A 21,591-nucleotide genomic window follows, 5' to 3' on the forward strand; every position below is an offset into this window, starting at 1 on the left:
GGTGGGATGTGGATATTAAGGGTGATTAGCTTATGGTCTGACCTGACCAACGAGGGGGTGACCATAGGTGTGGAGCATTGATTTCCCATGTTGGTAATGACCAGGTCTAGGATATTGGAGCCCCTGGTGGGACTATGGATTAGTTGATCCAGGGTATTGGAATTTATGAATTCCAAGAACCATTGGGCAAAGGTGTTGGTACACGAGTAGTTTTCCCAGTTAATGGCAGGGTAGTTGAAATCACCCAGTATTAGGTTGTTTGGTTGTATAGTAATATTTTCCAGTATGTTTAGAAAGGTGTAGTGAGAATCTTGGGGCATGGTGGGGGATCCTGTAGCAAGCTACAATTTGGATTGCAGTCTTACCTAGTGTTAGTTGCACCTGGAGAATTTCAGACGCATTGTGTTGGGCAACTAACCTGGTGGTGTGAGTATCCTTGGTGAATATGGACACTCCTCCACCTTTAGTGTTTCGGTACTGGTTTGGTGGCCGAAAAGTGTGGTAAGAGTTGTATCCTGCTATTGCAGGGGTGCTCTCTAGAGCCTTGAACCACGTTTCAGTTACTGCACAGGTACCGATGTTCTCCATTCTTAGGAGTGCCTCGAGAGAGTGCATTTTAAGGTTTAGACTGCTAGCATTGAGTAGCATTACTTTCAGATTTTGCATGCTTGTACCTGTTACAGTGGTGGTTTTGTCCTTTGAACTTTGCCTAAAAAAGGCACTATAGTGGTGGCAAGAGCCTTAGCCAGTAACCTGAATCCCAGGGGCGACAGGTGCAGACCTTCTCTGGCAAAGCACCATTGTCTGTCTATCGTGTCGTCCCAGGCAGGACGATAATATTCACCCCAAGTAAATGTAGCCCAGTCAATGGATCTGAACTTTCTGTCCATTCCCAAAATAACACCATCATTGAAGTTGTTCCCAGTACAAAACTGCTAGGTGTCATCATTGATGACAACCTCACCTTTGACCTTCATATCCACAATAATATAAAAAAAAAACATCAAAAACTAGGAGCCCTCTATAGACAAAACTACTTTCTAAATTCCACTGCAAGAAAGGCTCTCGTCTCATCATTTCTGCTTCCAACTGTTTTATATGGTGCCCCCATCCTCACCAACATCTAGTCCTCTCTAAAAAAACAAACTCAACTCATGTTACAATAAAATTGCCAAATTTGCTATAAATGCCAAATTCTCCACCCACCGCTGCACCACACTGCAGCAACTAGACTGGCTTGAACTTCCTCATCACCTAAAATACCTACAACTTACTACTGCCCATAAACTTATTTACCTACCAGCTGCCTGCCTATCTCTCACTGGTATAATGACCATCTACCATCCCAATCGTCACCTCAGGTCAGAGAACAAAATGCTGTTAAATATTGATAAACCTAAACTCTCTGGCGGTCAAATGCTCTACTCTGTTACTGTTTGTAAACTATGGAATGACCTGCCCCCCTCCACTCAGAGCCACGTCTAACGCCTCTGACTTTAAAAAAATCCCTTAAACTTCACCTCTCCTCACAGTGGTTATGCACTTGCATCTGTACTAGAACCGCATAACTTGACCCTCTCACTATCTTTCTCTTCCTCTCTCTATAACCACTCTAATCTCCCTCTCTCTCTCTACCACCAGCTATTCATTTTCCCTCTCACTCTGAGCCTGGGATGCACCTACATTACCACACTGCTTTCCTTCTTCTCTGCTACATAGCTCACTCAATATTTAATTTACCTTTATTTTATAGTTTCATTCCATGACTATATGCTATTTTTCTCACTGTTTGTCCCCATTCCACCTTCTGTTACCAAGCTACTGTAAATAATCATAATGTTCATCTCCAATTTTACCTCTGAGAACAATCCAGCGTATGTAATTATAATGTTGTACTTACTGCTGTTGTATTATATATCCTGTATCACTGTAACATATTTCTTGTCTATATTTGTTAAACGTGGAGCTTTTCTCCCAGGACCTCCACTGAAAATGGGTTCTTCTGGCCCAGTGGACTGCCCCGGTAATCAAATGCAATAAATAAATAAGTAAATCACAGCAAATGAGGTCTGAGGGCAGAATTATTGATGGCACGTTATAATAGAGGGGAGGAGTCGAGCCTTGGAGTCAAAGTCTAAAGTTACTAGCTTTGAATCTGATAACCCATGAATTGAAGCGGATGACAAAGACAACATAGGACTTCTTCCTTTATGCCTAAGATGGTTACTAAATGATATTTAATCATATAGTACAACTTCCAGTCCTATTTATTAAGCCACAAAACTCAAAGGAGAAAACTCTGCAATCCTTAGATGTGGATAGACTGCTGAAATTTTATTTGCATAGAACAAAGGACAGAAAATTTTTTATTTGCAAAGAGAAAGAGGGTAGACCTGTAACCAGAGAGCATTTCTAAATGGCCAGCATATTGTGTTTCCTTTATTACCAGCATCATGAGAAGCCAGTTCCAGACCATATCAAGGTGCATGCCACTAGAGCCATAGCTGACAACATGGCTTTCCTTAGAGGGTCGCCACCCAGGCCATCATTCAAACAGCGACTCTGTCATTTTTGCACGTTTTCTCTTAGCATTATAATCTGGGGACTGCATCTAGAGCCAGGATAGAGCGTTCATCTGCATTCTTAGGGCCTTATTTCCAATAATCGGTCCTCCTCCCTGGTTCTCTCTACTTTGGGAATCTTCACAAGAAGTAAGGACTGCAACTGTGAATATTGCGATGAACTTGGTACAGTTGTGTTAGGAACTTGCTATAAATGTAAATGTTTCATTGTTGCACTCTAAGCTCTCTTTCTCCATCCCACGTCTTTTTCCTTTTCCTGTATTCTCTGTCAATCAGACCAGCTTTTGGTTTGGGATAACATACTTTATTTCTAGGTCATATCTTCCCCCTATCCCTCCCTTGCTGGCTGTCTTCCTGCAGAGATAAGATTTGTGTCTTTTGGGTGGCCTTGGAGTCTGTAGGGATGTACCATCTGCTCTACCAGGCTCTAGCACCAGTGACTTGATGATGTAATGACTGTTGTCCAATCACCTTTAATACCAATGCAATGTGTTCACATCTGGATTTAACTTTTAAAAGTCCTGAGAACATGGGAAACTGGAAAGTGAATGTCCTCTGTCACATTCTCCCTTCAAGGACATTCGGATCATTTTCACGATGTCTTTTGGTGACCACACAAAGCAGCTAAGCTTTCTGTCAATGTTCAGAAGTCCCAGTGACACCCCCCCCACAAAAAAAAAGTGTAAAAGGGAAGGGGACTATAATTTGTTAAATAATTTTGAAAATTAATAATTTGGCAGATAACTGATTATAATAGTGCAGCAAGTTTTCTATTAAATAAGGCATGCTTCCATAATGACGTCAGTTTGCCCTGACGTGCGGATTATTTGAAAGAATAAACCAACAAACATACAAACTTGATTTTCTATTTTACACTGGAATTTTAAAACTTGAATGGTACATGAAAGATTGATATAAAGGGCTTAGTTTTACAATGAACTAGTGGTAGCAAGCACAAAGATGTGATCAGGAAAATGTTAAGTGTTTTGTTAACATTCCTTCGTAACTTTGACCTTTAAGTTCGAAAACTCCCTTGTGCTAGCAGTCTAGCCATTAGAATGTTACATTTTCAGCAGTCTAGCCATTAGAATGTTACATTTTCAGCAGTCTAGCCATTAGAATGTTACATTTTCAGCAGTCTAGCCATTAGAATGTTACATTTTCAGCAGTCTAGCCATTAGAATGTTACATATCCAGCAGTCTAGCCATTAGAATGTTACATATCCAGCAGTCTAGCCATTAGAATGTTACATTTTCAGCAGTCTAGCCATTAGAATGTTACATTTTCAGCAGTCTAGCCATTAGAATGTTACATATTCAGCAGTCTAGCCATTAGAATGTTACATTTTCAGCAGTCTAGCCATTAGAATGTTACATATTCAGCAGTCTAGCCATTAGAATGTTACATATTCAGCAGTCTAGCCATTAGAATGTTACATTTTCAGCAGTCTAGCCATTAGAATGTTACATTTTCAGCAGTCTAGCCATTAGAATGTTACATTTTCAGCAGTCTAGCCATTAGAATGTTACATTTTCAACAGTCTAGCCATTAGAATGTTACATATTCAGCAGTCTAGCCATTAGAATGTTACATTTTCAGCAGTCTAGCCATTAGAATGTTACATTTTCAGCAGTCTAGCCATTAGAATGTTACATATCCAGCAGTCTAGCCATTAGAATGTTACATATCCAGCAGTCTAGCCATTAGAATGTTACATATCCAGCAGTCTAGCCATTAGAATGTTACATATTCAGCAGTCTAGCCATTAGAATGTTACATATTCAGCAGTCTAGCCATTAGAATGTTACATTTTCAGCAGTCTAGCCATTAGAAATCTAAATCCCTTAGAGCCACACGCTCGAGGGACCTGAACCTCAGCACAGAAATAAATAGAACTTGCTGGAGGGACAGGTTCATAACCCAGAGGCTCCCTTTGCTCTGGAATAGAATTCCAGTTCATGTGAGGCAGAGCACCTCACTGAATCTCTTCAAGAAGAATCTCGATAGGTGGATGGGGGATCGTAGGTTTGTCCCAGGGATTACTCCTATGTCACTATTAGACAGAGGCACAGTAAACTAAACCTTAAAGGGCACAGTATACTCAAATCAAGGGGTGGCGTAAGCCATACAGAATCGGGCTAGGCTTATAATTGCCTCAGGGCAGATAGCCTAGTATGAACCTATGAACCTATATTCAGCAGTTTAGCCATTAGAATGTTACATTTTCAGCAGTCTAGCCATTAGAATGTTACATATTCAGCAGTCTAGCCATTATAATGTTACATTTTCAGCAGTCTAGCCATTAGAATGTTACATTTTCAGCAGTCTAGCCATTAAAATGTTACATATTCAGCAGTCTAGCCATTAGAATGTTACATTTTCAGCAGTCTAGCCATTAGAATGTTGGCTTTTTTTTTTTTCTCATTCACTTTCTCTTCATTTGTCTGCTTTGGCAGTCTCATAGGATCATAGGAGGTTGTAAGGCTAATGGCATGGCCTTTACAAGTCTAGCCAAGCTCAACCCTAGTGCCCTAGAGTGTCTTCTGTTTCTAGCAGACACTGAAATCAGCATCTATTACCGCTGTCCAGGAGGGACACAGGTGTAACCCCCAGTGTGAATTTCCTGTTTCCATTCAATTGTCCAAATTACGCTTAAATAGGGTCAATGAGAGGCTCTGTTTAACATGAATTGGAAGTTTGTTCCAAAGGTGAGGTAACGTTTGTCTCTCCAGCATGCCAGTTTAAGGTCTTTTGAGTGAGTGGCCCATGTGCTGTTTGACTTACAGCTGTGCAGCATTTTAATTAAAGCAGAGTAAAGGATTGCCCTTTATGCAAGTCACAGGTTGCCTCTAAGCAGTCTGTACAACACAGAATAAAGTGACAGTGATTTCAGTCTGTCCACATATGACGGATGCTGAAGACCCTGAATTTTCTAGTAAGGGACTTTTGTCCTCTCACCATTTGCTGCAGATGCCTGGAAAGATACATACCAACGGGAGCATTGTACTCTTATTGGCCTAAGAAGGCAGAGTACAAGGGTGTTATAACCTTTTTTCTGGAGGCAATGCCTTTACTTATGAGATGGGCATTGTAAAATGCATTTCTTACCATTGTGGAGACATGGTGATCGAAGTTAAGGTTGCTATCAACCTGTGTGCCCAGCTCTCTCACCACTGAATGCATGCTTAGGGTATTGCTGTTGATGTGGTAGCATGCAGAACCATCACCCTTGCCAAAGTGGAAGATAATGCATTTTTTGCTTTGTAAGACCATCACTTTGGCACAAGTCATTAGTCTGTGTAAGACCTTCTTGCAGGATGTTGACATCAGTAGGGTTTCAATGATTGCTCCCAGTTTGCAGTCATTAGCAAACTTTGTCAACAAAAGACCTTTAGCTTTTGCCTGTACTTCAGAAAAGTAGATTCTGAACAGTTGGGGTCCCAGAAGCGATCCCTGTGGAACAGCACTGGTTACGGGTCTGCTGGAGGAGGTGGGGGTCCCTTATTTTGACTGTATGAGTTCTGTCAGTGAGCCAGTTTACAATCCACCTGACTATATGAGTTGATACCCAACTGGGTGAGTTTATTAATGATGCCTGAGTGGGGGGACTGTGTCAAAGGCCTTGGATAAATCTAGGTAGGCTGTATGCACAGATTTGCCCTCATCTAGGGCTTTGGCTGTCTTAAAAAAATTACCAAATTTAATAGGAATGATCTCCCCTTGCCAAAGCCAGACTGGGTGGGATTGAGTGGTGATTTCCTATATTGTTGTTGTTAAGGTCCATAATGCTTCTCCGCATGGCCTTACAGATAAGACTGGTCAGGCTAATTGGTTTATAGTTTCAGGGGTCAATGAATACACTCCCCTTTGTGCAAGGGGATGATGGTAACTGTTTTCCATTCCCCTGGGATGAAGCCAGTGCTTAGGCTGTGATTGGAAGGACTACCCAGTGGTGTTGCTAATTTCTGTGGGGTTCCACCTGTGTCCCTGTTGGACAGGGGCAATAGCTGCTGATTGTGGAAATAAGGGTAGGACTTGGCTAGGCTTGTAAGGGCCCTAGACCATTAGCCTAGTAACCTCCTATGTAGGACACAGCCTGAGATGTTATCTGGTCCCATAGAGGCTGTATTTTTGTTCCTGGCGAGGGTGTTTAAGACCTGCTTCTTGAGATACTAGTAGGGGGACAGATGGTAGGGATGCTTTGGGGGTATGTGTGGCAGTGACAGGGGAGTGAAGTTTTTGCTGAACCTGTCAGACATCAGGTTTGCTATATCCACAGGTTATGTATATGTAGTACTATTAACTACAAGTTCTGTGCAAGTCCGGACCTTCTCTTTGAGGTTATGGATGTGACTAAAGAATGCCTTATGGTTGTCCTTAGTTAGGGAAGCTAATTTGGATATATAGTTAGCTTTGGAGGGCTTCACAAGAGGTCTTATTTGTTTAAGTTGAGGAGGGAGTGCTTCCAGTGTTGGGACCATTCCTTCCTACTCTTAGACAGCAATGTTTTCCTCTTATTGTACAACCTGTTAATGGCAGATGTCCACCAGGCAGGTTTGTTCTTACTTGAAGATCTTGCTTTGGTCCTAACAGGTACAGCAGAGTCAATATAATTGTAGAGATGGTGGTATAAAGCATCGGTGTGTATATCCTGGCACAAGTGTCTGTTCTATCAGTGGGGAGAGAGGCTATGAAGTTCTTTATGCCATCTTGTAGAAGGTTGTAATTGGCCTTGGAGAAGTTTTTTAGTCTAGTTGTTGCTTTTGGGGGGGGGGTCTGGTGTTAGTTACTTCCAGCGAGGATTTGTGGTCACATCTCACCAGGGAGGACCACACAATGGTACAGAGGTCCCCCATGTTGGTCAGCACCAGATCCAGGATGTTTGAGCCCCTTGTGGGAGTGTCAACCAGCTGGTCCAGAGCATTGGAGTTTACAAAGTCCAAGAATCTTTGGGCAAGTTAGCTAGAACATGTATAATTTACCCAGTCAATGGATGGGTGATTAGTTGCCCAAAACTATCTTGATAGACTCAAGTAGACCCTGGTAGGCTGAGTGGATGTCTTGATTCATGGAGGGGGTCCTATAGCTGGCAATGACTTGAAGAAAGATCTTACCAACAGTCAATTGCACCTGAAGTAATTCAAGAGAATCATGCTTTTTAACCAATCTAGAGGTGTATTTATCTTTAATGAATATTGATAACACTACCTCCTTTAGTTTTCACGTCTACAGTTTGTGGTCTGAATGTCTGGAAGAAAATGTAACCCAGCATGGCTTGGGTGCTCTCTGCAGCCTTAAACCCAAGTCTCTGTGACTGCACAAATGTCAGCATCTTCCAAGGTAAGGACGGCTTCCTGTGAGTGCAATTTAAGGTTTAGACTAATAGTGTTTAGCAGTATAACCTTGAGGTTGTTTTTAGAGGATATGTTTACATTGGGAATTTTGTTCTTGTGACAGTGCCTAAAAAAGGCACTATGGGGTGGCAAGAACCTTGGCTAGTAACTGAAATCCCAGGGGTGACAGATAAAAGACCATCTCTGGCAAGGCATCAAGTGTCCTCCCAGGCTGACAGATACTGGATCTCCTTAGAATGACACCAGAAACTAAGCCAGTTGTTGAGGTCTATTATTTTTTGTTCATATTTTGGCATCATCCTAGGCGAAAGTAAAATGCTGCTTGAGGCTAGGGACATTACCTGCCTGAGACACACAATCAGAGAGCTCAGTTATGTCTCTTCATATAGTCTAGTGAGATATGTTTCATGTCATTCACACCAACATAGACTATGATAAAGTCATAACAGTACCTGTTGTTGAGAGACTTGAGTGCGTGAGTGATGTGGCGGATCCTGGCATCTGACAGACAGATGACAGTGATCTTTTCCTTATCCAACCAGGTGAAAGGGGCATCTGTGTGTGTCACAATGGAGTTGTGTATGACTAAGATATTCGGTTTTGTTGTTTGCCTTACAAGCTTGTCTGTTGAAACACTGGTGCACTATGTTCTGCAGGGGATGTATTATGTGAAGCGTGCTTGTGTTTGTTTGGGAGGCCTCTGATGTTTTAGGTAAGCTTCTGGTAAGGACCTCCGTATATGTAGGGTTATGTGTTGTTGGTTTGGTTGGTGCTGATGGTGAGGTGTGCGTGCTGACAACCTTCTTAATGTTAGAAGTACTGACAGGTGAGTGAGAAGAGCCTGGATTCTAGGTTCTTGTAAATGCATCTGTCACATATTGAATTTGTGTGAACTTAGAGAAAGTGGGTTGTCTGTGTACATGAGGCAGTTACTATGTTGCTTCAGGATGCCCATGTCGACCAGACTGGCTGGACAAATTGTCCATCCATAATGCTAGATAAATTAATGTGATCAGAAATGAGGAAAGGATAGGCGGGACTAGGTAAGGCAGATGGACAAGAGAAGAGGTACAAATAAAGAAGGTTTGGTGGATGAAACCTGTGTTGGTACCTCTGAAGTTACTCTGAAAGTTCCACTTGACTGTGAAGCACAATTGTTCAAAACCCCCGATGAGGAACCAGCAGTGTACTAAGGGAAAAATTAACAGATAAGATGTTTGCATCTGTAACTGCCAATGGTAACCACTGCTGTGCGGCAGTGCTGAATTGGTGCACTTTGCGCAAATGCGGTGCTTATGTAGAAAACGAGTGCAAAGTGTGTTACATAAATTAACCAATAGAAAAGCTCAAAACGGAGTCCAATTCCAGTGACCTTCATTCAGATGAGTCCTAACTGCACACTCCTAAGTAGTCTCTCTGTACAGTGGACTGAGGAGAATGTCCTACCTTTATGGAATGAACATCAGTGCAGATGGGTACTGATTCCATTAAATATTTGTCTTTGCCTATTTGAATGACCATCAGCATTGGTTTCGTGAAAATATTCCCTTGTGTTGTAGAGATTTTAGATTTACCGGCTGATGAGAGGAGCATTTCTTTTGTCATGTATGCAATGATCTTTTTTTATTGCAGATGTTTTCCAAAATTAAATCAAGGCATGAATGCAGAGTTTTGAGGAGTGCAGCCATGAGTTGGGGTTGGCACAATGGTTAAGCAGTTTACCTCACAAACACAAGGTGCAGAGTTTGATTCTCACCTTTGGACACAGGTTATTGGCTAGGCATATAATAGTCTGCAGCCTTATTGCATAGTGTTTACCTATAAATCAATCAACAAAGCTTAGTTTGTGTGGTAGTTGGTGCAGAGGGTTAAGGCTGTGAGCTGTTGTTCCTGTGGTACAGAGTTTGATTCCATCCACCCTTGTTTTCCTGTTGTGTGACCTTGAGCAAGTCACTTAACTAGACACTGCTTAGGGGCAACAGGGAGTTTGAGCTAAGCTCCTCCATGGTCCCCTGGACTGCAAGCCTGTCAACTACCTATGAATATTCCCTAAGAATGTTTTGCTTCTCAATAGAGAGAGAGAGAGAGAGAGACAGGGAGGGAGCGCTGGTATGTGACTAAAGAGTTCCTGTCTTTACATCAGCCAGTTGCATCTCAGACTGTTGTAGAAGGCTGGCATTTAGTTTCCCGGACTGGGAGCAGTGACATGTCATAAGTATTTAAAGGATATCAGTGCAGGAAGTTTGCACTCTTGTGACCAGAGTCCATTTTTCCTTTAACACCAATTGCAGTGCCACTGTTTGGTGTGTATTGCAACTAGCAACTTGATTAGAAGATGTCTGCCTGTGTTTTTGGTTATTGAGTAATAGTTAGGTATGGTTGCATGGCAGTAATATGCAGTGAAAACGTATCTTACTAGGCAAAGAAAATAATAATTGTATTCAATGGTTAACCGTCGATTCAGTATCCGTGGCTTCTGGTTATCTTAACAGTACTTATTTTGCCTTGCAGAACAATAGTTCCTGGTTGTTTTGGCAGATTTATTTTCTTTTCCAGGTTGCACAAAAGTATTCCAAACAGTTTGGCAGCGACAAGGTACGAGTTCTCACACTGGTGAAGAATCGCGGAAAAGGTGGTGCTATCAGAATGGTAACTTATTAAATTTTTTCTTGAAATAATTTTGTAATGTATGCTATTCCTCTGCATAAATGAAAAAAAAAAAGAAAGTTCTAGCAATTTCATTGACAGAAACACTCACCTTAATGAACATTAAACCCCTATGTACTTCACTGTCAGATTTTCAGTCTTAGTTTCCTCTTATCCAGAAACCTATTTAGAACTGTTATTAGGTATAAATAAACTGCTTTTAAGGTGTAAATGAAGGTCTTTCAGTTCACTTTTCAGGAATGGAAATGGTTTAAAATGCTGAATTTGCGTGTGTCTGCCTGTGTGCGTGTGTCTGCCTGTGTGCGTGTGTCTGCCTGTGTGCGTGTGTCTGTCTGTGTGCGTGTGTCTGCCTGTGTTCAAGCATGAGCATGAAACAGTAAATCATAATAACGGCTGTCTTCCCTCTTACTGCCTTTCTCCTGGCCTACCTTTGAAAAGGCAGTGACTGTTAACTTTCCTTCCCTTCCTGGACCAATGAAGGATGGTCACTGTCTATGAAGTAGGTGTACACTTAGCATATTCTGATCTTTTATGTTGTTGCAGGCTCTAATCAATTCTCCTAGACACTTTGACAGATGAGTATCTCCTGTTTATGTGAAGCAAATACATTTTTCCTTTGAGTAGTTAAAAATTTGTATTATCCTACTTCGTATCAATTTTTGCTAAGTAAGTACGTTTTTAAGTCTGTCAACAGATGTGATTGTACAAACTAATTTAAAAACAGGAACAAAGACAAACTCCAGTATACCTCCAGGCAACAGGATAGACACTGGGCACCTCCAGAATGTTAAAAGCAATTTATTTAATGCTCAAAATGATAAGCACTTTCGTCCACTTATACATATGGACTTCATCATATCTAATGTCCAGTGTCTATCTTGTTGCCAGGAGTCGTATAACAGATATGATTTTGATAGACAAAAATCCCTAAAGATTTTCTCATTTGAAATATTTATTTAATTTGGAGTGTAACCATGACACAGAACTGTAAAAAAAAAAAAAAAAAAAAAAAAAATCGGTGGAAAGAAAGATAAATGAGCTCATGCTTTGTTCTGGACTGAGAGGAGACTGGAGTTGCAAGGAAAAATCCAGAAAAACATTGAATATGCAGCTGAAGAAGTTATGAAAGGTTAAGAGACTTGTATAACAAAGAGCAGGAACTGCTAAAAACTGAACTTTCTAATTGACTCCATTGTATAGCAAGATGAAGCTTGACTATATGCCCCAGATGTCCCAGCTTCAAAAATGTACCCAGGAGCTGGAGATGCTGGCAGGAGAAGGAGAGAAAGAACAAGGTTGGAGACTACCTGCCTCTGTCAGGGGAGGGGTTAAGGGTGCTTGTTCTACAGTCCTCCATGGAACCCAGAAAGTGGCAAAGGTGTATGTCTTCAAGGCTGGACTTGTGGGGAGGCATCACTAACAGAAGTGATTGACAAGCCCTAACACCACTCCTTTGAACAACCAACACTTGGAAACTTTCAGACATGCAGGAGATAGGTCTTAAATAGGAAAACTTTGATTGGTGCCTGGATTATGACCATGCTAAGGCCATGACCCGTCTATAAAGGGGAACAAATTGATATAAGAGGCAGTGTTTGTGCCTTGATGGTTGGCTGACGCTGAGAAAAAAATCACTTGCAGATGTTGTAGCTTCTCCAGTGGGTCTTTTATCACTCAAGTTTTTCATATCTTTACAGCCCACTGTCACTGTTAGGGTACTGAAGTCAGTGCTTGAAGTGAGTGATCTGACACCCTCTAATAAATAGGAGACTAGAAAATTAAAACTGGTACCTATGTCATAAATGAAAAAGGTAGAAGGGCTGATCATTCATAGGTTCATAGGTGCATACTAGGCTATCTGCCCTAGGGCATTTACAAGCCTAGCCAGAGTGTGTTTGGCTTTCGCCACCTCTTGGAATGAATTTACTGTGCCCTTTTTAAGGTTAGTCTACTGTGCCTCTGTCTAGCAGTGACACAGAAGTGACCCCCGGGGTGAACCTACGATCTCCCATCCACTCGTCAAGATTCCTCTTGAAGAGAGTCAGTGAGGGGCTCTGCCTAACATGGACTGGGATTTTATTCCAGAGTGAAGGGAGCCTCTGGGTTATGAATCTGTCCCTCCAGCATGTCCTATTTATTTCTGTGCTGAGGTTCAGTTCTCTCGATCGCATAGCTCTAAGGGATTTGGATTTTCTGAGGTGCAGCATGTCCATTAATTCTGGGTTAGACATGGCTTTGTACGTCAGGCATAGATCGCCTCTGAGTAGGCGGTATGCAACTGAGTAGAGCTGGAGTTTCTTTAGCCGAGCAGCATATGGCATTTGTTTGAGTCCCTCCTTGATCCACTTTGTGAGGTACATTTAGCATTTTGATTGGGGCAACATGAAGACTGACAAGCAAAAGATTGTGCTAGAAGTTCTGGAGCCTGAGCCACAGGTTCCCAGGATAGAACTTCTCAAAACAGATATGCAAAGATTTTCTGCCTAAGGAGACTGTATTCTTACTTCTGGGCAAACCTCGGCTAGTCTTTCCTTTTCAGTATACTTTGACAGTAGGGTTAGCGTAAAGAAATCATGGCTTGCTTAGCAGGTAGGCCTCTGGTACCTGTTGAGATCCATTTTGTGTGCAGAAGTAGTTTTGATATCAGGCTGGGTCACTTCACCTTCATGTCTTTCTGTGAAGCCTGAATATCTATCAAAAAGGAAAAGGTACCTGTCTTCATATTTATCCAAAGAGAAGGTAAGTATTTTCACTCTTCAGACTCTGCCTATGCAGTGCATTTTATCTGCTTATGATAACCTTGCTTGTCAGTCTTCATGTTGCCCCAATCAAAATGCTAAATTTAATGAAAGAGCTAATGTAGTTCTTAAAAACAGGTCCACCATCTGAGATTCCTTCCTGTATAGGGAGACTGTCACAAATGCTTGAAATTGTGAAACCCATTAGGAAGGGTGGCCACTCTGTTCAAGAATTTTCAGGAAGTAAGAAGTCAAAATTACAGTCCTCTTGATACCTGCCACCAACTTACAGGTCAGATGATCTGTATAAATTTGATAAACAAAAACCTTTTCTTTACTGTAATCTAGTCAGGTCCTGGAACTTTGGATGTTCATCGTGTTTCACTGTTGCAGTCCTAACCAATGGGTTATCCGGCTCCCGGTAGCCCTCGATCGGACAGAATAACATAGGTAAGTAAATATGACATCAGCTGTCGTCTGTTGTAAAGGACGTCAGGATGTCTGATACCAAAGGAGGCAGCCGACGTCACCCGAAGCAGAAACATTTCTTACACGAGTGCCGGTCGGCATTTCACCTTTTTTGGTTTCCGACTACAAAGTTGAAGTCAACTACAGCTAAGTACCCCCATTGGAGATCCCCTTGTCTTGCATTGACGAATGTCAGAAAAGGTTAATAATTGTCTTACCTGTGGAAAGCAGATTCCCCAAAGAGATTTCCATTCCTATTGTATTATTTGTTTAGGCCTTGACCACGATGTTCCTAATTGTGATCTCTGTGCTTCCTTTAATCAGCGTACTATTCACGGTCGGGCTAAGCTTTTAGCTAAACATTTTGGAGTCTGGCCTAAGTTTGTCAGTATGGTGTCCACTGGTCTTCAGGCTTCGGATATCCCCAAGAAGTATAAGGATAAGGACCATGACAGGCTTCAGAGGGTCAAGTCCTCGGATGACGTTAAATTGGTAGTCAGTCATGCGGTAGCCAGTGAGGTGCCTTTGCAGCCCCTGCAGTCTGCAGATTTAAAAACGCAGGCCTCGGTTGAGACCATTTCAGAGTCCCCCAGGCATCCGGCTTCCAGTTTGCTTTCTGACCTTTCGTCTGTCGCCTCTTCAGCTGAATCCGGAGCCACTAAGCTGACTCTAGTGTCAGAGGCCTCCGTTCTTCGTTCAGACAGCCAGCTCATACTGACAACCTCTGTTGTAACTTTGGCGGTTGCCAGGCCTCCCGAGTTCTTCAGACTTGCAGGTAAATCTTCCAGTTGTGTAAGCCTGTGAAAAAGCAGGCTCCAGTTTCTTCTCGTTCCTCTCAATCCCAAATGGTTAAAATGGCTAATGACCTTTTGACTCGTATTAGGGGTTCACAACCTCCTCCTTCTAAAAGGGATAGGGATGTTTCTCCTGAGGCTTTGTCTTTTTCTGGTTCTGATACTTCTAGCATTTATGCTGATGAAGAGGGAGTTTCTCAGGTTTTTTCTCCTTTTGAGGATTCAGATGCAGAGGAGTCCATCCCTTCTGCTTCTCCTCCAGAGGACTTCTCTTTTGGTGATACTTTGAATACTCTCAGGGAGCATTTTAAATGGGAAAGTCAAGATTATTCCCAATCTAAGAAAAGGATTAGGGAGTTTTTGGATTTGCCTCAGCATAAACCTCTGGCTTATTCCCCCAGTGTTGGAAGTGATTGATGATGTATTTCTGGAAAATTCCTTGACTCCAAATTCGGTTCCTCCTGCTCCCAGGAAACCCGACAGGTACTATAGAGTCCCTGATTCTCATTTGTTTCTTTTCAGGAGTCCGTTGGCTGATCCAGAGGTTATTTCTCAAGGTCCTAAAGGAGTTAAGGCCACTGTTACTAAAAATCCTGTTCCTTCTGACAGGGAATCTTAGGAACTTAGATAAGTGGGGTAAAAAAGTTTATACCTCTGCCACTCTTGATATTAGGTCTACTAATTGTCTCTTTCATATGCTGAAGTACCAGCAGCACACCTTGGAAGCTATTAAGTCTAGGATAGCAAGTGTGCCACTGTTAGCGGAGAGTAAGGATATGCAGGATTTGCTGAATTCTGCCAGTCTTGTCAATAAACATTCATTACACTGTGGTTTTGACATTCTAGAAGCCTCCTACAGGGCTACAGCTACTGGATCTGTTATTAGAAGGCATGCTTGGCTCAGGGAACAGCCCCTACCAGAGCCTGTCAAGGCCAAGCTTTTGGATGTACCTTTGCATAAGGACAGTCTTTTTGGCAGCAAAGCAGAGGAAGTGGTCAAGAAAATGGAGGATAAGGCCAAGTCTATGCAAACAGTTAAGGACTTTCTGCAAGTTCAACCTCCTAGCTTTAGCAGGAATTACCCTTCTAAGAGTTGGACATTTCCTGATACCAGCAGACAGAACCGTTCTAGGACTAAAGTTTACAAATCTTCTAGGGGGCAGGTGGCTACACCTCAAAGGTCTAAGCGTTGGCAGGCTTCCACTTCTAAGGCGGGTAGTTCTAAGCCTGCATCTCAATCCAAATATTCTCAATGACTCTATCCAACTTCTGCCTGTTCTTGCCTGCCCAGAGAGTCCTTTAGGGGGAAGGTTGGCCGTTGTTTGCAAATGTCTGGGCCACCATCATGGACGACAAATGGGTACTCAGAACTGTATCCCTAGGGCACAAGTTTTCTTTCCACACCTTTCCACTACCCAAAGGATTCCCGGATGCTCCTCCAAACCAAAGGGCAGAAGTAGAAAAACAAATTTTGTCTCTGTTACATCTGGGAGCAATAGAATCTGTTCCTGCTCAGTAGATAGGCCAGGGTTTCTGTTCCAGACTTTTTTCTAGTTCCAAAAAAAGAAGGTACCTGGCATCCTATTCTAGATCTATCCATCCTGAACTCTTTCTTGGTAATTCCAAAGTTCATAATGCTCACTCTGCATAATTTGCTGCCAGTGTTAGAAAAGGATTCCTGGCTGGTAACTTTGGATCTCAAAGAAGCTTATCCGCACATCCCTATCAGGAAAAATTGCAGGCAATACCTTCGTTTCAGGGTGGGCAGGCAACATTATCAGTTGTCTGCGCTGCCCTTTGGCTTATCTACTGCTCGCATAGTTTTCACAAAGTGCCTGCCTCCAGTCATTGCTTTTTGCAGGCAGAAGAAAATTCAGATTTATCCATACTTGGATGACTGTCTGTCTAATTCATGCAAATTCTCAGGAACAGCTGTTAAAGGATCTAGAATTTGTAAAGACTCTTCTCTCCTCCCTGGGTTACATTCTCAGCGAGGAAAAATCAAAAATGGTGCCACCCAAGTAGATAACATTACTGGGAGTGAGTCTGAACACAGCCACCCAGATGATATCTCACCTAGGAGAAGCAGGCAACTCTTTCATTTTACTTCAAGGACTTGGCAAGCCTGTCCCAGCAAGCTCTGGGATACATGGCCTCTTGCATTCTCATGATTCCATATGCAAGACTGCATATGAGGAAATTGCAATGGTACCTCAAGAACATTTGGTGTCAACACACACACACGACCTGGATATGATAATTCCTCTGCTTCCATGTCTGCAGCCAGAGTTTCTATGGAGGGCAACAGCCTGTGTACAAAACAAAGCCATTCCTTTTCGCTCACCCCCCTGCCACTCAAGGTCTTACCACAGACGCATCAGACTATGCCTGGGGAGCTCACCTGGATGGCAGATGCATACAGGGAAGTTGGAATGCCCAGCAGATGCACCTGCACATAAATTTAAAGGAGTTGATAGCAGTTGAGCAGGCCTTACTTGCTTTCAAGCATCTTCTTTCTCCAGGAACCCTGTTCGTTAGAACAGACAACACCACAGTCATGTGGTACATCAACAAGCAGGGAGGGACTCATGCTTACCCCCTGTGCAGGCAGAGCATGAATCTCTGGTCCATAGCAGCATCCCTGGGCCTGCATCTCCTACCTCAGTTTCTTCCAGGAAGGCTCAGTGTTTTGGCAGACCAGTTGAGCAGACAGACCCTGGATCCTCACGAATGGCAGCTGAACAGAGCAGTCTTTTACAGCATCATTCAACACTGGGGCACACCTTAGGTGGATCTTTTCTCCTCCCCAGACAACCGTCTACTACCTCTTTTTTTGCACCAGACAGCATCACAGCAGAACCTGGAAAGTGGATGCTCTGTCCTTCCCTTGGACTCTGCTGTCAGTTTATGCCTTCCCTCCTCTTCCTCTTCTTCCCAGGGTATTATTGAAGATCAGGGCGAATGACCATGGACTATTCTCATAGCTCCGGACTGGCCCAGACAGCACTGGTATCGACTGCTTCGCAGTCTCTCCCAATTTTCTCTTTGGCATCTTCCTCTGAAGCCAGATCTTTTGGTTCAGGAAGGGGGAAACATTCTACATCCTCATCTTCAGTCTCTCCATTTGGCAGCATGGCTCATTGTATGACTCCATCCTTTTCTTCCCTTTCCCAGCAGGTGGTTGACCTGTTGAGGGAGGCCAGGAGGCCTAGCACTAGGAAGTCCTACGCTGGCAAATGGGAAAGATTCTCTCACTGGATGCAGGCTAGTGGGGAATCTGCTTCTCAGCCTACCCTTCCTCTGATCCTGGAATATCTGGCTGATTTGCTTTAGGGTGGTCTTTCTTTTTCCTCTATCAAGATCCATGCTTCAGCCTTTTCTGCTCATTGTTCTTTTGAGCAACCCATTTTCTGTCATCCCCTGATGAAAATGTTTCTCAGAGGTGCTTGCAACTTAAAACCACCCAGAAGAGCACCTACTCCAGCCAGGGATCTTAATTTTGTTCTAGAGAAACTCACTCTTCCTCCTTTTGAACCAGCTGCCTCTGCAGATTTAAAGTTTCTCTCTTGGAAGACCGCCTTCCTCTTTGCTATAACTTCAGCAAGGAGAGTTTTGGAGCTGCAAGCTTTGATGGCCGTAGAGCCTTTTCTTATTTTCCATGCAGATAGTCTCTCTGAGAACTAATTCCTCCTTTATGCCTAAGGTGGTTTCTAGCCTGACTCTTAATCAGTCCATACATCTTCCTACCTTCTTTCCTAATCCTCAGAATAAAGGTGAAAGGATCCTACATTCTCTTGATGTGCACAGACGGCTCAGGTTTACCTGGACAGGACTAAAGACCTTCGGAAAACAGCACAGTTGTTGGTCAGTTTTGCCCCTGGAGCCCAGGGCAGGGCTGTTTCTAACCAAACGATTTCTAAATGGATTGCACATTGCATTACTTTTTGTTATTCCTTTCATGGCAAAGTTACTCCTCAAAAGGTTAGGACCCACTCAACTAGAGTGGCTTCCACTTCTGCAGCCTTTTTAAGGGGTGTCCCTACTAAAGACATTTTGGAGGCTGCCACATGGTCTTCTTTTCACACTTTCACAAAACATTATAATTTGCCTCTGTTTTCCAGAGCCAGGGCAGAGTTTGCCACTACTGTGTTGCAGGGCATTTTCTCCAACCCTTGATGCTGTTGGTTCCTCCCCCTTTTTCTCTGGGCTTTGGTAATCAACCCATTAGTTAGGACTGCAACAGTGAAACATGATGAACATAGTACAGTTGTGTACACTTACCATAAATGTAGATTTTCAAGTGTATTCACTGTTGCAGTCCTAGTTTCCCTCCCTCCTTCCCCCTTTTGTTGGTCCTCTCCTATTCTCTTTTCCTGAGGTACAGGCTGAATTTGTTATTTGCCAAATTTGTTTTTGGTTTAAGCCTTATTTTCTGGGGGCTCCTGACTGTTATGGCAAGAAAGACTGAGAAGTGACGTTGGCTGGCTCCTTTTGTATCGGATGCCCTGACGTCCTTTACAACTGATGGCAACTGATGTCATTTTTACTTACCTTTGGTATTGTGGCCAACTGAGGGCTACCGAGAGCTGGATAACCCATTAGTTAGGACTGCAACAGTGAATACACTCAACATCTACATTTATGATAAGTGTACACAACTGTACTTTCTCTTTTCCTAAGGTACAGGCTAAATTTGGTATAATTTGCCAAAATTGCTTTTGGTTTAAGCCTTGTTTTCTGGGGCTTCTGACTGTTTATGGCAAGAAAGACTAAGGAAGTGACGTTGGCTGCCTCCTTTTGTATCAGAAATTCTGACGTCCTTTGCAACCGACGACAGCCGATGTCATATTTACTTACCTTTGGTATTCTGGCCGATCGAGGGCTACCGGGAGCCGGATAACCCATTGGTTAGGACTGCAACAGTGAATGCACTTGAGCATCTACATTTATGGTAAGTGTACACAACTGTACTTATACCCACAACATGTGAAGAGCCAGATACATCCACAATCCCTCAGTGTTCCTAACCTTTTAGGAGAGAAGGTAAGTTATTGGACAGTACAAGAAAAGGATTTATACACTTCCAGCACTTTAGCATTGTAAGTCTATAATTATCAAGCTTGCATAATCTAAGTGTTATTGGATATTAACTGATTCATATTTGAAATAAGAGCAGATTGCTAATCTTAAAGCATGTGAATCCATGAGTTTTCAGGCAGTTAGGTGCACCTGTGGAGGTCCAGATGTGGCAGCTAGGACAGCCATGACTTGAAATTGTTTTGTAGAAGTATATTTGACTTCATTTTAAAATCTCCCTGAGGAAGTTAAGGCACAGGTGTTGGATAGCCCCATTATATAGCCCCATTATAATGATTCTCTCTTTGGTTCCTTAAGAGTGGAATTATTAAAATCCTGGAAACTTAGCCAGCTACATGGCATAGACTGATAAAGCTCTAACTAGGTCACAGGCAACCAGAGTTCAGTTATTGACTGGTGTGCTTATAGGAGTTGTCCATGGAAAATGCGAGTAAGCAACTACTGCCAGCTTGCCCATCATGGTGGGGGGGAGGTATGGCTTGCCACATGGAAGAGGCATGTTTCTCCTCAGGAAATAGCAATTATGGATTCTGAGGAACCACCAAGGGGGAAGAAGGATGCTCTCATGGGGAAGATGTTAGATTGCCCCCCCCCCCCTTTGGGACCAGCAAGCTGCCCCTCTGTATACCCTTGACTGTCATTAGGGATTGAAGGGCTGCTAGCTTCCAGGCAGGACTGAATGAGCCATAATGCTCTCACTTTGCCTTGGAATACCCATCTCCTGTTCTGCCAGAACTCATCTGTGAATCGGGTGAAGGTAGAGGAAGCATCAGGAAAGTTACTGGGGAGAGTCCTGAAAAAAGAAGGGAAACCTGAGGGAGCAGCTTCAAAAAAGTGTTTTTCTTCCTTTTTCTTTTGTCTAGGAACTGTCCCTCTTAAGAAAGGTATCTCCGTACAAGACTTTCAATATAGACTTAAAAGCCTGGAAATAAAAAACTACATAGCAACCTCCCTCTTCTAAATGCCATAAATCCAAACATAAGAAGACTTCTCATACAGATTAAGAATAACTTTATGTTTTTTTCTGAGAGTGAATGTTTTTTTCCCGTTTTAATTTACTGCATCTCAGGTCATTCCCTTATTTTTTCATCCAGACTTACCATACTTCTGTGAGCTCCTACCAGAGGTATATTTTATTCATAATAATTTCACATTCAAGCAAAAGTTGTGGCATTTTATGTTGCATGTGTGAAAGGCAGTTATTTTTTTTTTGCTTGCCTACATTGCTTTATAAAATTGCAGATTTATTCATGATGATCTCAAACTTTGTTCTGAGTTCAGGAATTCTGATGTAGTTAAAGGCTGGGATTCCTAGAAACACACAGTGCTAATGCCCCAGGGGGAGGAGGGGGTCATGCTGTGTGAGGTGTCCAGAAGCTTATTAGGGACATAACAGACAACGGACAGTGCTGGAATACTGAGGGAAAGGACAGCGAATAAAGGAGATGGGCGGCGGTAACAGACTGAACAGTGCTGCAGCATCATACAGTGGGAGCAGTGCTGCTATAGGTTGTAGGAGTAGCATGTATGACATCATAACAGAATTGTACCCTTTAACCAGAAGCAGTACACATGGTACACATGGCTGTGCTACAGCAGCCAGCTTGAGCTCGCATCACACAGCCACAGGCAGGATAGCATAGTACAGCATGGCACCAAGAGGAGCGGCAATGTGGGTGTGCAAACTGAGGTGGCAACCTGTTCATCACGCAAGTTGGAAGGAAAAGGGGAAGCAGAATGCAGATGTTAAAAAGGATAAGCAGTTTGGAAGGGATGGTAGGGGAAGGAGGTGGTTTTTGTGAGATGATGCCAGTGTTGCATTTTGTTTTATTATTAAAGGAGAATGGCAGACGTGGAAAGGTAATAAGGGACGGCTTTGGATGGAGGAGC

At 42.8% G+C, this 21,591-nt stretch overlaps 1 protein-coding gene across 1 annotated transcript in view; it reads left to right on the plus strand.

The window, feature by feature from the left end:
• ALG5 (ALG5 dolichyl-phosphate beta-glucosyltransferase) overlaps positions 1-21,591 on the plus strand; it is a 593,309-nt gene that overhangs the window by 223,928 nt on the left and 347,790 nt on the right. The window contains exon 5 of the mRNA XM_044073307.1: positions 10,494-10,586. Within this exon, the coding sequence (XP_043929242.1) occupies positions 10,494-10,586 (93 nt within the window). The remainder of the gene's footprint in view (positions 1-10,493; positions 10,587-21,591) is intronic.

This window comes from Protopterus annectens, chromosome 5.part1 (assembly GCF_019279795.1).
Source record: "Protopterus annectens isolate FY-2018-M chromosome 5.part1, PAN1.0, whole genome shotgun sequence".
NCBI classification, from domain to species: domain Eukaryota; kingdom Metazoa; phylum Chordata; order Ceratodontiformes; family Protopteridae; genus Protopterus; species Protopterus annectens.